Source organism: Peromyscus leucopus, chromosome 10, assembly GCF_004664715.2.
Source record: "Peromyscus leucopus breed LL Stock chromosome 10, UCI_PerLeu_2.1, whole genome shotgun sequence".
Taxonomy (NCBI): domain Eukaryota; kingdom Metazoa; phylum Chordata; class Mammalia; order Rodentia; family Cricetidae; genus Peromyscus; species Peromyscus leucopus.
This window is the reverse complement of record NC_051071.1, coordinates 60,535,548-60,548,132: the sequence shown is the minus strand read 5'-3', so window position 1 is coordinate 60,548,132 and position 12,585 is coordinate 60,535,548. Positions and strand designations below refer to the sequence as shown.

General features: G+C 45.0%; 1 protein-coding gene across 3 annotated transcripts in view; it reads right to left on the bottom strand.

Annotated features, from left to right (window-relative positions):
• Positions 1 to 12,585, bottom strand: part of Spata18 (spermatogenesis associated 18) — a 32,374-nt gene that overhangs the window by 8,480 nt on the left and 11,309 nt on the right. For 2 of the 3 annotated variants that reach the window (XR_005092341.1, XM_028864216.2), the window contains exons 5-8: positions 5,179 to 5,274; positions 3,256 to 3,480; positions 1,538 to 1,805; positions 55 to 213 (exon numbers count right to left, since the gene is read on the bottom strand). Coding sequence is in view for 2 of the 3 variants with exons in the window: in XM_028864216.2 (XP_028720049.1) it covers positions 55 to 213; positions 1,538 to 1,805; positions 3,256 to 3,480; positions 5,179 to 5,274 (748 nt within the window). In the remaining variant the exon portion in view is untranslated. The remainder of the gene's footprint in view (positions 1 to 54; positions 214 to 1,537; positions 1,806 to 3,255; positions 3,481 to 5,178; positions 5,275 to 12,585) is intronic. The other variant, XM_037209100.1, reaches the window with a different exon arrangement.

Here is a 12,585-nt window from a genome sequence, read left to right as displayed (position 1 = left end):
TCGGTACGTCATCACCAGCCACGCGCTAGCCCTCCGAAGAGACTCCACACTTACATTCACACTGCTTTGCGAGTCATAGAGATCAAGATGGCAGATGATGTAGTCCATAACCGCGCTCTCAAAGTCATTTGAGCCCACGTGTGACGGGGTCAGCATCTTCCTCACCCGGATCTTGAAGTGCCTGAACGCCATTTTAGCTACGTGAAAGGCCTCCTGCACATGAAAACACAGCAAGTTTATCTGATGAGGAGAGGAGAGGAGAAGGTCCAAAGAGAGGAATCAGGAAGAATTCAGAAGGCAACATCGAACCAGTGTTCAGATTACTAAACACAGTTGGCCAAACACCGTTTTGACTTGGGACATAGTACGACTCTCAGTTTTAAAATGTGTAGAAATGTACATGATAACACATTAATTTTAAGACAAGTAAGCCTTGTGTTGGTAACTCTGGGTGCCAAAAGCAGGACAATGCACACCCAGGGACAGGAGTTCCGGTGCTGTGGGCACACAGCAATGCCATGATACCAGCCAACATGTTAAGAGAAAACAACCCGTCCCATGTTTCTATTACAAACTCAATAAAACTTTATCCCATACCTGTTATGTATGTATGTATTGGTTTCTCAAGCTTTACCCAAATCACTTTAACCACATCACGAAACACCTTTAACCAAATCACTTAGTTACAAGCCAGGGCCTGAGAAGCTTTCCTTATAAAGAACCAAATGGTAAACGCTTTAGGCTTCACTGGCTGCCATTTCTGTCACTGACTGTTGGTTTTTTTTTTTTTTTTTATCATACCCCTTTAAAAGTATAAAACCATTCTTCATTCTTGACTCCTGCGCAGTATTGTGGGAACAAGCCGGATGTGGCCCACACACACAGTTTGCTGACCTTTGACATAACTGAATAGATCCAGAATTTCTAATCTGTCTGCTCTCGCCTTAACACGGTGTTTTTGTTTCTTCATGTTTATTCTGATAATGGGGTCTCGAGGTGGCATCCACCCAGAAGGACACGTATATTCACTTTGAAAACCGAGGATTATATTTACATATCTTTTTAATTTGCAGCACTCAAATAGCTGACGCACTGGCAGCTTTAGAAACTCACAAATCACTTAGGCAGAGGAGTGCACAATCTCATCCTCTAGTTTGCTTAGGCTGGCAGAAGACCAGTAATTAATAATCATTTATAGCAAAAGCCCTACTATGTGCTCGTGTAGTCACATACCACAAAAGGCACCCTATCAATTTAACATGGTGCCGTTTGAGATGGTCCTGGGTTGAGTGGTGGACACTGCAATGAATGTCTGGCCAACACAAATGTGAATGTGTGTGACAGTTCACAGTCGTGACAAATGAATAGCTCCCAAATATCTATAATGAAAGGATGGGCGGGAAGGAAGGGAGACCGGGGACAGATGGGGAGTAACTTCAGGATGCACCAGCCTTTTAAGGTTGCATCGTTCACTTTATGATCTATCTCCCACTGCCCCCAAGGACCCGAAGTCCAGCTGCCGAGATGTCGCATTTACCACTGTGGCGATGTAAATGATCCGCTGCACCGTCTCCGCTCTGTCCAGGCAGCGCCGCAGCAAACACTGCGCGTCCAGGCGGGCCTGGGAATAGGCGTCGCTGAAGCGGGACAGGAGAGCAGCTTTGCGAGCCATGCTGGATATTTTGGACCGGTTTGGGGACGGGCTTCTGATCTTGGCCACTGTGGTGCAGGGGCTGTTGGACCTGCTGTGGCTGCGGCTGCGGCTCCGGCTGCGGCTAGGGCTAGGAGACCGGCTCCTGTTTGACCTGCGAGTGAACAAGAATCCGCTGGGCAAAACTGTGATTCCCTCTTCCCTTGTTCTTGGAGTTCCTGAACTCTTATTTTTCTGTGTGGGGACACATCGAATGACACACCAGCACCATACAACCTCTCACATGTGGGCAGGCAGGGGGGAGGTCTGTGGGAATGATCTCTCCACTAGGGGGAGGCATTTTTGCCTCCCAAGGTCCCCAGAAATGGGAAAGAATACCCCCTATTTACCTAGTAAATTAGAATTCACAATTCATGAGTGCCTCAATTTATATTTTCAGTCACCCTGGGTCTCCAGCTTTGACTCCTGGGGCTATTTCACCAAGCGGGAACCGGAAGCCCTCAAGGTGAGGGCGGGAGTTAGCATACAAGTCAGATGCTGGAGTTTCTTAAAACTGAGCTTGGAGTACTAACACAGCATCCAAGTGCTTCCCAGGACCTTGTAATTGAACCCGGACTGCTATCAAGCGCGAAGTAAACTATTAGATATCAGACCAGTCGGGCCCAAGGCAATGAGGCTCCAAAGAGAAGTCTTACAGAAGGCACTGTACAAGGAACAGGACAAATCCAGTCAGCAGACTGAGTGGAGACGGCCTCCTTCCTTGCTGGTGTTGCCGGTTCCCATGGTGCATAATACTTCCTCCATCCTCACTGACTGTTCAGTACCAGCCAGTATCAGTACAGCAGAGGAGAGCCTCCACAAAACGGAGGACTCAGGAGGAAACATCGAGGCAAACTGAGGGTCAGGAGCCAGGGCTTCAGTAACCTCAATCGGGAGACGCCAGAGGGGAGGGGACTAGCGTAAGCAAGGAAACGTGTGCAGCGTTGGAGACACAGCTGCTTTGTCCTCCTCATCTGCCCCATCCTGTGGAGTGGGGAGGGGCTTCCCGAAAACCACCTACACACGACAGCCATCAACAGAGTGAGAGAGACTAGAGGAAACTCCAGTCAGGTGTGGTGGCTCACACCCGGCGTCCCATCACTCAAGATCAACAGGCAGGAGGGTTGCAAATCTAAAGCCACACCCCGGACTATACAGTGAACCGCAGGCCAATCTTGGCTACAAAATGCGAGTGTGTCTCGAGGGGGTTGGGGGAAATGTAATGCGGTGGAATGAACCATCATCTCCAGTCCCTGGACACAGGACTCTTAGAGAAAGATCATCAGCTTATGGAACATTCTTTCAACTTGTATTAACCACTGAAGAGCCAGCTCGCATGAGCCTGGTTTCAAGGCCAAGACACCACTTTCATCCTCTCAGCCATTTTTCCTGGGTAGAAGGGTGCAGTTCTAGAAAATAACCCCTTTACGAACCGAAGCTTCCCAGGCCATTGGGGCTTGGATTTCACTCTGTTGTCCTCTCTCTACTATCCAGACTGTTGCTACTAACTCGGGGGGGAAAAGAAATGAAAGGCAAATGAAGGGATCCGGGAGAGTTTTTCAGACCTTCCCTGGAGACCGGCTTTTTCAGCAGACAAGACAGCTATCTCATCCTTCAGATTTTGGAGTTGTTTCCCATAGTCTGACATCACCTCTTGGCTCCGTGGCTCTGAGGTCCGCGCATCTGAGGTCCGTTTGCTTGAAACTCGGCGCTCAGATTTGGAAGCCTCAGAGCGCCGGCTGTCTGAGTTTCTGTGGCGGGTTTCTTCCTGGGCTTGAAGAGATTTAAGTCTAACAACAAAGGAAAAGAAATGGGGGTGAGAAAGAAAGGAAACAGGACAGAAAAAAAAAAGGAAACACTTTTTTAAGAGGTAGAAAAGGGCATAGAGGAGGAGGAAGAAAAGAGAGTGGAAAAGAAGGAAGGGAGGGAGGGAGGAAGAAGGGAGGGAGGGAGGAGAGAAGAAGGGAGGAAAGGAGGAAAGGAGGGAAGGAGGAAGGAAGGAAGGAAGGAAGGAAGGAAGGAAGGAAGGAAGGAAGGAAGGAAGGAAGGAAGGAAGGAAAAAAGGAGGAAGAAAATAACTGGTACCATTCACATGCCATTATTATGCAGGGAAACTCCCAAGGAAATAGATGTGAAGACATACAATAAGTAAAGAACAAAACCACAGAGATAAGGATTCAGTCCACTTCTACAGGTCACAAAATGGGAAGCTTCCTGAAGAAAGGCTATTAATGTATGTGGGTCCCGGGGGGTGGGGGGGAGTAGAGTGCTTTACAACTAGGCTCATCTTCATTGTACAAAACTCCAAAAACATCAAACCTTCACAACTTAGTCCAGCACTGGTATGACCCCCTACCCTCACCAGCTCATTTCTTGGAGAGACAGTATGAAGAAAGACAGTAGAAGGCTAGCAGGAGGTAGGGGCTTCTAAAAACAATGCAGCACCAAAATAAAGTAAAATAAAAGACGTTAGACATAAAATCGACACCCTCATTAAGATCCAAAGAGCTGTGACCACAGTAAAACAGAAGCAAAAGCCCCGAGAACCTGTGGTGATGAAAACGAGACCAGTTGAAGAGGAAGAAAGGAAGAAGGGCTGGTTAGGATGCCATGAAGCCAGGAGCACCCAAGGACGTAAAGGCGCACTAGAAACGGCAGAAGACAACTGGGTAATCTCACCCGTGAATTCAAGGTGGTGTACCAACCAGGACGTAAGAGATGCAAATGAGGCAGGAGAAGAAAGAAGTAGAAAATGTAACAGCATCCTGGGAAGCCTCAGGAATGTTCTAGAAGAAACTAACACTAGAACATACACGGAAACTAAATCAAGCTAAAGTGTATGTGAAAAGTATGTGTGTCTTGCGGTGTGCATTTGTGTGCATGCAAAATATACTTGGGGGAAGGGTGGGGCTTCAAACTTAAGATAAAGGACCTGTGTTCACTGTTTCCCTTCAGAAACAATCATTAGGAACTAGTCTGAAGTCTAAATTAAGTTTTAACAAAAGTTTCCCTCTATGTTGCATCCAGAATTAAATGTTAATATCCAAGTAAGTGCTCAACATGAAGGAAATTCTAAAACAATTTAAGATGATGGACCTATTTGAAACTAACTTCTGCATTACTTTTTTCTCGGTGATTAAAAAAAAAAGAATATAAAATGAAAAGTTGGACTTCCAAACCATATAGACTTCAATGTGCTCTTTGTGGTTTCAATATATTAACTGGAAGAAAGAGCAGGTGGTAACAGTAAGTACCGCTAGAATGAGGAGAGATTTTTAGGTTCCTGGACACTATGCTACATTTTAGAAATTGCCTGTAGTCAGTAAAGAAACTCCTATAGTGGAAAAAAAAAAAAAAAAGAAACGAAACATTCATAAAATGCAGCTGCCCTTCCTCCTTCATGGTGAATTCTCACATTGTCATCAATGACTGAAAAGCTAGACTCAGCAGCAGCTGCAGGAATTCTACGGGTTGTTTTATTTTCTTACTGCTTTTTTAGCTGATTTATCTCCTCCTCTGCAGCCTTGAGGGATATGGTTGATCTGCTCTTGGTTCCATCAAGACTCTTTCCAGTGTCAGCCAGACTGTAAGAGAAATCAGTAACTAAAACCAGATTTTCCCAAATTGCCAGACTTTCCAACTCAAGGCATCAATTTTCTAGGGAACTCCTGACCTGAGTTACACATTCACCCTAAACAACATCAGATTCTCAGCCCTCAGGCATATCATATTGTAGACATTATGATGGACTCCAACAGAAACATGCCAGTGTCCCTTGCTTGCTTAGTCAAACGCAGAGAGATTACAGAGCTAGTCCCTAAGAGACTGTGATAGCTATCAACATCAGATGGTAAATGATAAAGAAACTCAATTCCTCCTGCTCAGTCCTCTTACATCATCGACCTTTTCTATCCAGTCCCCAGGTGGCCTCTCTATGTAAGCTCTCCATTTCCACTGGGTACCAATTCCTATTCTCGATGCTTTTCACTATGGGCCTTCATGTCTTTTTCTAGTACTTTGTCAAAATAAAAAATAGTTATTCATCCATGGTGGTGATTAATTATGGTTACCAACTTGATTCTATTAAGAAACACTGTGGCAAAGTACATATTTGGAGGTATGTCTATGGGGATGTTTTCAGAGAAGATTGGCTGGAGGTAGGAAGGATGACCACCTCTAATGGAGTCAGAAGAGTCCCATGGGCTGACTAATGGGGGGGGGGATAGCCACTGAAGGCCAGCATTGCCCTGTCTCTACTTCCTGATCCATGAAGATATGAGCAAGCAACCTCCAAATGCCTCCAATGCCTTGTCCCTCCACCATGCCTTCCTCTCTGTAATGGATTATACCCCCTAAACCATGAGCCAATACAAAAGCTTTTTTCTCCTAAGTTTCATCTTTTCAGGTATGCTGGTTAGTTTTATGTCAGCTTAACACAAGCCAGAGTCATTTAGGAAGACAGAACTTCAATTGAGAAAATACCTCCATCAGACTGGCCTATGGGCAAGCCTGTGATGCCTTTAGATCATTGATTGCTCTCTGAGGGCCCAGCTCACTGTGGGCAGTGCCACCTTAGTTAGGAAGCCCTAGGTGCTATAGAAAGCAGGCTAAGCAAGCCATAGGGAGCAAGCCAGTAAGCAGCACTCCTCCATGGCCTCTGCATCAGTTCTTGTCATCAAGTAACCTGCTATGAGTTCCTGCCCTAGCTTAATTGGATGATGTACTACAAGCTGTAGCGTTAAATAAACCCTTTCCTCCCCACGCTGATTTTGGTCATGATGTTTTATCACAGCAATAGAAACCCTACCTAAGACATCAGATTTTTAGTCACAGCATTGAGGAACGTAACTAAACCAAAAACTGGTCCTAAAAAGTGGAATCAATGCTGTGACTCCCTGACCATGAGGCTGGTGCAACTGATTTTGGAAATAATAGGAGGTTGCAACCGCAGGCTGGAGAAAGCTCTAGAATGCTGTGATCAGAGCTCAATGGATCTCTGGGAGGATCTCTGAGAACAGAATGGAGATATGAACAATGTGAACTGGAGAAGCATGGACAGTACCAGCTCACAAGGTCTCAGACTAACAGAACTTCATTGGGGATTTGGACTAGAAACCATTCACGTCATTCTAGCCAAGAGTCTGGCTGCATTCTGCCCACGCCCTGAGGTTGAATTTAAAAACAGTGCATCCTTTGTTTGGCAGAGGAAATGCCAGGACAACATAATGTCCAGATTGTGGTGTGGCTATTACACACCGCATTTCCCAGATATACAGTGAGAGTGAGCGGTAGATCATAAAGACGGAAAAATGTGCAGTTTGCTGAAGAACCATGTGAACCTGGACAAGGCTGCAGACAGAAGTGTGCGGTTTAGTGGGGGGGTGGACTTGAACCCAGTTCAAGTTGAAGACCAGGCAGGTAAAGATTAAACACATGAGCACCATTAAAGGGAAACTTGGAATGTTGCACGGGAATGATACAAAAGTTGCATAGAGGACAAGATCCCAACCAACAATGGTTCCTGGGTATGTTAACGCTAATTCATTTGAAAGGAGAATGTCTGACAAGATAGGGCCTTCAAGGTACCCCACGGAGAAACAGCTGGATAAGAAAGTATTTTCCTGGCTTCAGCTGAGAAATCACACAGGTTGCTGCACTGTGGTCCAAGGGTGCTGGGCGGCATCTCAAGGTGGTGGGAGAACTTTGCATTAGCCATAAGGTACTGGCTTTACAGGCATGCAAGATGCAAGGATGAAGGAGGCATGGAGATAAGATACAAAGGATCCAGAAAACTAATGAGAGCAGGTGGTGTGTATCAAGCAAGGTTGGTTAGCCTGTGTGAAGTCACCTAGTGCACTGTGCACAAAACTGTGAGACTGCTCCTTATGTTTCAGTGAAGACCCCAGAACATTACCCCTAAAGCCACTGGAGCCTAGATAATTCCACAAAGACCCCCCCCCAATGCCACACGTGGAGCCTCGGGATGTGGTTTTGAATTGCTAGGTCGGTCTTGCTGTGCTCTGCTCTCTCTTTTCTATGCTTCATTTCATACCTTTAAGGAATTAATATGTTTACTGTGTCACTGTATATTAAAAGTGCAGAACTTACTTTTTTGTTTTATATGGGCTAATGGGGTTCCTTGAATCTCAGAGAAGACTTTGAACTTGGGCTCCTGAACAGTTCTAGAACTCTTAAGACTTCGGGAACTCCTAGAGATGAACTAAATGTATTCTGCACTTTGAGATCTGCCTGAGGCTGTAGGAGCCAGGATATACTATAATGGTTTAAAGCAGTGTGCTTGGGTGTCAGGCTGACTACAACTGCTTTTTAAAATTCTCTTTTTATAGCATGTGTACTCATGCATGCCACAGTGCACATGTGGAAGTCAAAAGACAGCTTGTGAGAGTCATTTCTGTCCTTCCAGGCATGGAACTTAGGTCATCAGGCTTGACAGAAAGCATCCTTTAACCACTGAACTATCTTGACAGCCTCATGACAGTTGACCCTGATGTCAACTTAATAGACCAAGAAGCATCTAAGGTATCCGTGAGGCACTCCTTTAGGATCTTGTCTGAAAAGGTGCTTTCATGGAGGATTAGCTGAGAGAGAAAGACATTCTCTAATGTGGGCAGCGACATCAGATGCTTCTGAGGGAACTAGGAAAAGGAAGAAAGTCAGCACAGTACCAACATTCCCCTTTCTCTTCAATCTCCCAAGATGTGAGCAAGTGGCCTCCTGATGCCACAGGCAGGAGCTGGTCCTGCTACCATGGGTTTCCTGCCACAGTGGACTACATGGCCTGAACCGCCTTGCCTCCTTTATATTGCTTTTAGATATTTGGTCACAGCATTGAGAAAAGTAGTTCATACACCTATCTCATGACTTTGTGTACCTGATTTTCACTACCTGCTAAGCACAATTTTCCAAATACCTTCATCAGAATTAGTACCCAGGACCCTCTTAACTTGGATCAAGACACGTCATCGTCATCTTTCTCTGACTAGAGAATTTAAGTTTAGTGAGTGGAGGTGAGATGGACAACACTGGATGAAGGCCCCAACGGAGCTGCCCTGGTACGGGGGAACATCGCAGGTTCCCAAAGGGTCCATGACATCTGTGACTTGCCTTTCATGATATATCTAGGCTGTCCCATCACAGTAGTCCTGAGTCTATAGAGTATGAGCCTTTTAGTGAAAAAAATAATAGAGGGTAAAACATTGAGATCCTGTTGTGGTTTGAATCTTCAATGTGTGCCCAGAACTCAAGTGTGGTAGGCTTGGTGCCTGGTTGTAAATGCTAATGGGAGCACGTGAGACCTGCTTGGAAGATACAAGACACTGGAACAGGGCCTTCAAGGGGACCCAGAGACTGTCCCTTCTCTCTTCACTGCCCAGCCAGTATGAAGCTAGGCGTTTTACCTCACGGTGCACTCCCTGACATGATATTCTGCCTCAACTGTCCCAAAGTGAAGAGACCCAGAGACCATGATCTCTGAAACCTTGAGCCAAAACAGGCATTTCTCCTTTTAAGTTCTAGATCTCAGGTATTTTGTCACAGCACTGGAAATCTGACAAATGCAGATCTTCACCTAGAGGATGAAGCAGACTGGGAAATAAGGGGATGAAGAATCCCTACCAACCTCACATAACTAGGCAGTCAGTCACTACCTACACCGTGACCCCATGTCCACCTCCCACCGCGCCATGCTACATGCCGCCGGACACACCTTCATGCTCAGCGCTCCCTCTTCCACTGAGTGCCATCCACATTTATCTCCTCTTCATACCACAAGCTACAAACTATATCATTCCTCTTTACCCTCAGCCCTTAAAGCAGTGCTTGACACACGGATCTTTGTGAAAGATGAAACATGATATGAATGAATAAATCTACAGTCTAAAAGAGTGTTGGAGTAGACATGACTTAATATGGTTGTTGCAAGTTGAAAGAAAATTAGTTTGTTCTAATGAAATTTGAATCTATTACAGATTTTTAAAGGTAAATGTGGGAAAGTGAGGGTTTTTTAAATCAAGAGACAACTGAAGAAAATCAACAGTAGCAAAAAAAATGGAAAAGAACAAGACAAGAGGAAAGGTACAGACAGAGATAAGGAAGGACTTCCCCTCCTTGCACACAGCATGAGCATGTATATGCACGAGTACACACGTGCCAACACAGGACTAATTTCACACATGAAGAATAGGTAAGAGCTAGAGATACAGTTCTAAACTGGAAACTGTTTTAGTCAGGTTAAAATATACTTTATTTAAATGTTTTGTGATGGGTTGATTTGACTCTGAGCAAATTTCTGATACAGGACACACAGACTCCATCATTTGGGAGATCTTAAATAAAAGCACAATAAGAGCCAAACAGGTGTTAAACAAAACTAACCAAAATAAGGACATGGCAGCAAGTGTCTCCATGTGAGCATGAAGGCCTCTGGAAGGAAAACAAGTCACTAAGTAATAAAGTAAATGGGACACATGACATGAAAGGGTAGGTAGGTGTTGTGGACACTAGTCTTACAAATTTCTATCCTTGAAGCATTTTCCAAAGAAAAACCTTTTTATAAAAAATACGCATTCACCAATGTGCTGGTATGAATAAGAGAGGCCCCCATAGGCTCATATATTTGAATGCTTAGTCATGAGGGAGTGGCACTACTTAGAAGGATTAGGAAGTGTGGCAGTTTGGAGTAGGTGTGACCTTCATGGAGAAAGTGTGTCACTGGGGTTGGGCTTTGAGGTTTTAAAAGCCCAAGCCAGACCCAATGTCTCTCTCTTCCTGCTGCCTGCAAATCTGGATATAGAACTCTCAGCTACTTCTCCAGCAACATGTCTGCCTGCAAACTGCCATGCTTCCCACCATGATGACTGTAGTAGAATATTTTAAGGTGTGTTACTTTCGTTTATGTTGCATATGTTTAACTCTATGAAGCTGTATCAATGTGCCTGTCTAAAACACCTGATGATCTAATAACTGAACAGTCAATAGCAAGGCAGGAGAAGGGATAGGTAGGGCTGCCAGGCAGAGAGTGTAAAGAGAGGGAGAAATCTGGGAGAAGGGAGAGAAAAAGGAGAGAAGAGATCTAGAAGGAACCAGTCACCCAGCTACACAGTGAGCCACAGAATAAAAGTAAGATTTATAGATGATAGAGAGAGACATCATGGGGATAGAGAGAAACCTGGTGCTAGAGAAGTTGCCAGGAATCCCTAAGGATGACCCCAGCCTGGGCTACTAGCGATAGTGGAGAGGATGCCTGAACTGAACTGGCTTGCCCCAAAGATCAGACCAGTGAATACCCTAACTGTCATCACAGAACTTTTCTCCAAAGACTGATGGAAGCAGATGCAGAGATCCACAATCAATCACTAGACAGAGCTCCAGAAGTCCAATCAAAGAGAGAGAAGAGGGATTCTATGAGCAAGTGCATAAGGATCATGATGGAGAGAAATGCAGGGATGACCAAACCAAACTAGAGGAAACTCAGTGAAAATCGGTTCAATGGCTGTGGAGCCTGCATAGGACTGCACTAGGCCCTCTGCATACCGAGACAATTGTGAAGCTTGATCTGCTTGTGGGGAGGCCTGGCAATAGGATCAGAATTCATCTGGTGCATGAGCAGCCTTTGTGGAGCCCACTACCTATGATGGGACACCTCCTGCAGCCTTGAGGCAGGCAGAAGGGCTTGGACTTGCCTCTATTGAATGTGCCTCCCCATGGGAGGCCTTGCCTTCTTGTGGGTAGGTTGGGAGGAAGAGGCTGGGGGTGGGGGGGGGCAGGAGGAAGGAAGAGGGGGATCTTTGATTGGTGTGTAAAATGAATGAAAAAATTCTTAATGAAAAAAAAGAAACACTTTAAAAAATAAAATAAAATAAAAAGAAGTTAGAGAATGGGAAAAGCCCAGAGACAAAAGGTAGATGGAATAAGTTAAGGAAAGCTGTCAAGAAACTAAGCCAAGCTAAGGTTGGGCATTCATAAGTAATAATAAGCCTCTGTGTGTGATTTATTTGGGAACTGGGTGGCGGGCCCTCCAAAAAAAAAAAAAAAGGAGTAAAAAAAAAAAAAAACAACTAATGGCACCCAACATGGGGCTCGAATATCCATCTAGAGCTAAGAAAGCTGAACAACAGATGATAATGGACTAAACCTCTGAAACTGTAAGCAAACCCCAATTAAATGCTTTCATTGATAAGTGTTGCAATGGTCGTGGTCTCGTCACAGCAAGAGAACACTGGCTAAGACAACCAAGATTCCTGGTCCTTATCATCCCTCAAGACCCATGTAACAGGAAATTCTGGCCCCATCTGTGCTGGCAGACATCAAAATCCAACAAATTCTCAAAGCTTTCCTTATAACTAGAGAAACCAGAGAGTCCTTACCTCCTCCCTTGAAAGCTAATGTTCCAGGAAACTGAACCAGATAAACCCTGACTCAGAGCCCACCAGCCTAAGACACTAGTGCTCAAAGGGAACCAAGGCCAGCAGAGACCACATGGCAGTGCAAGGCTTCAAGTGACTCCCCTTTGGGATGCCTAAGAATAGAGCCAGGAAAGAACCCCACGAGAAGCAAATCAACTGGAAAGGGAAATGGCTCTTGGAATTTAGTAGACACTTTACACAAAGAAGTCTATGAAAAACGAGGTACGCTCACCAAGAAGTGGTGAACAGAAAGATTAGCTAGCATGGGCTGAAACACATTAGAGTCTTTTAGAGGAACTCGGTGTTTGTGTGTGTACATTTGGCTACTGCTGCTCTGTAACTGCTGCATAGGTGTATGTAGAGGTACAAGCACACACTCAGTGTGTCTGGAGAAAAGTATGTCAAAATGTTGACATTGGGAGCCAACATGACTTCCACCTTTACATTTCTATTTCTATGTATTTGAGAAAG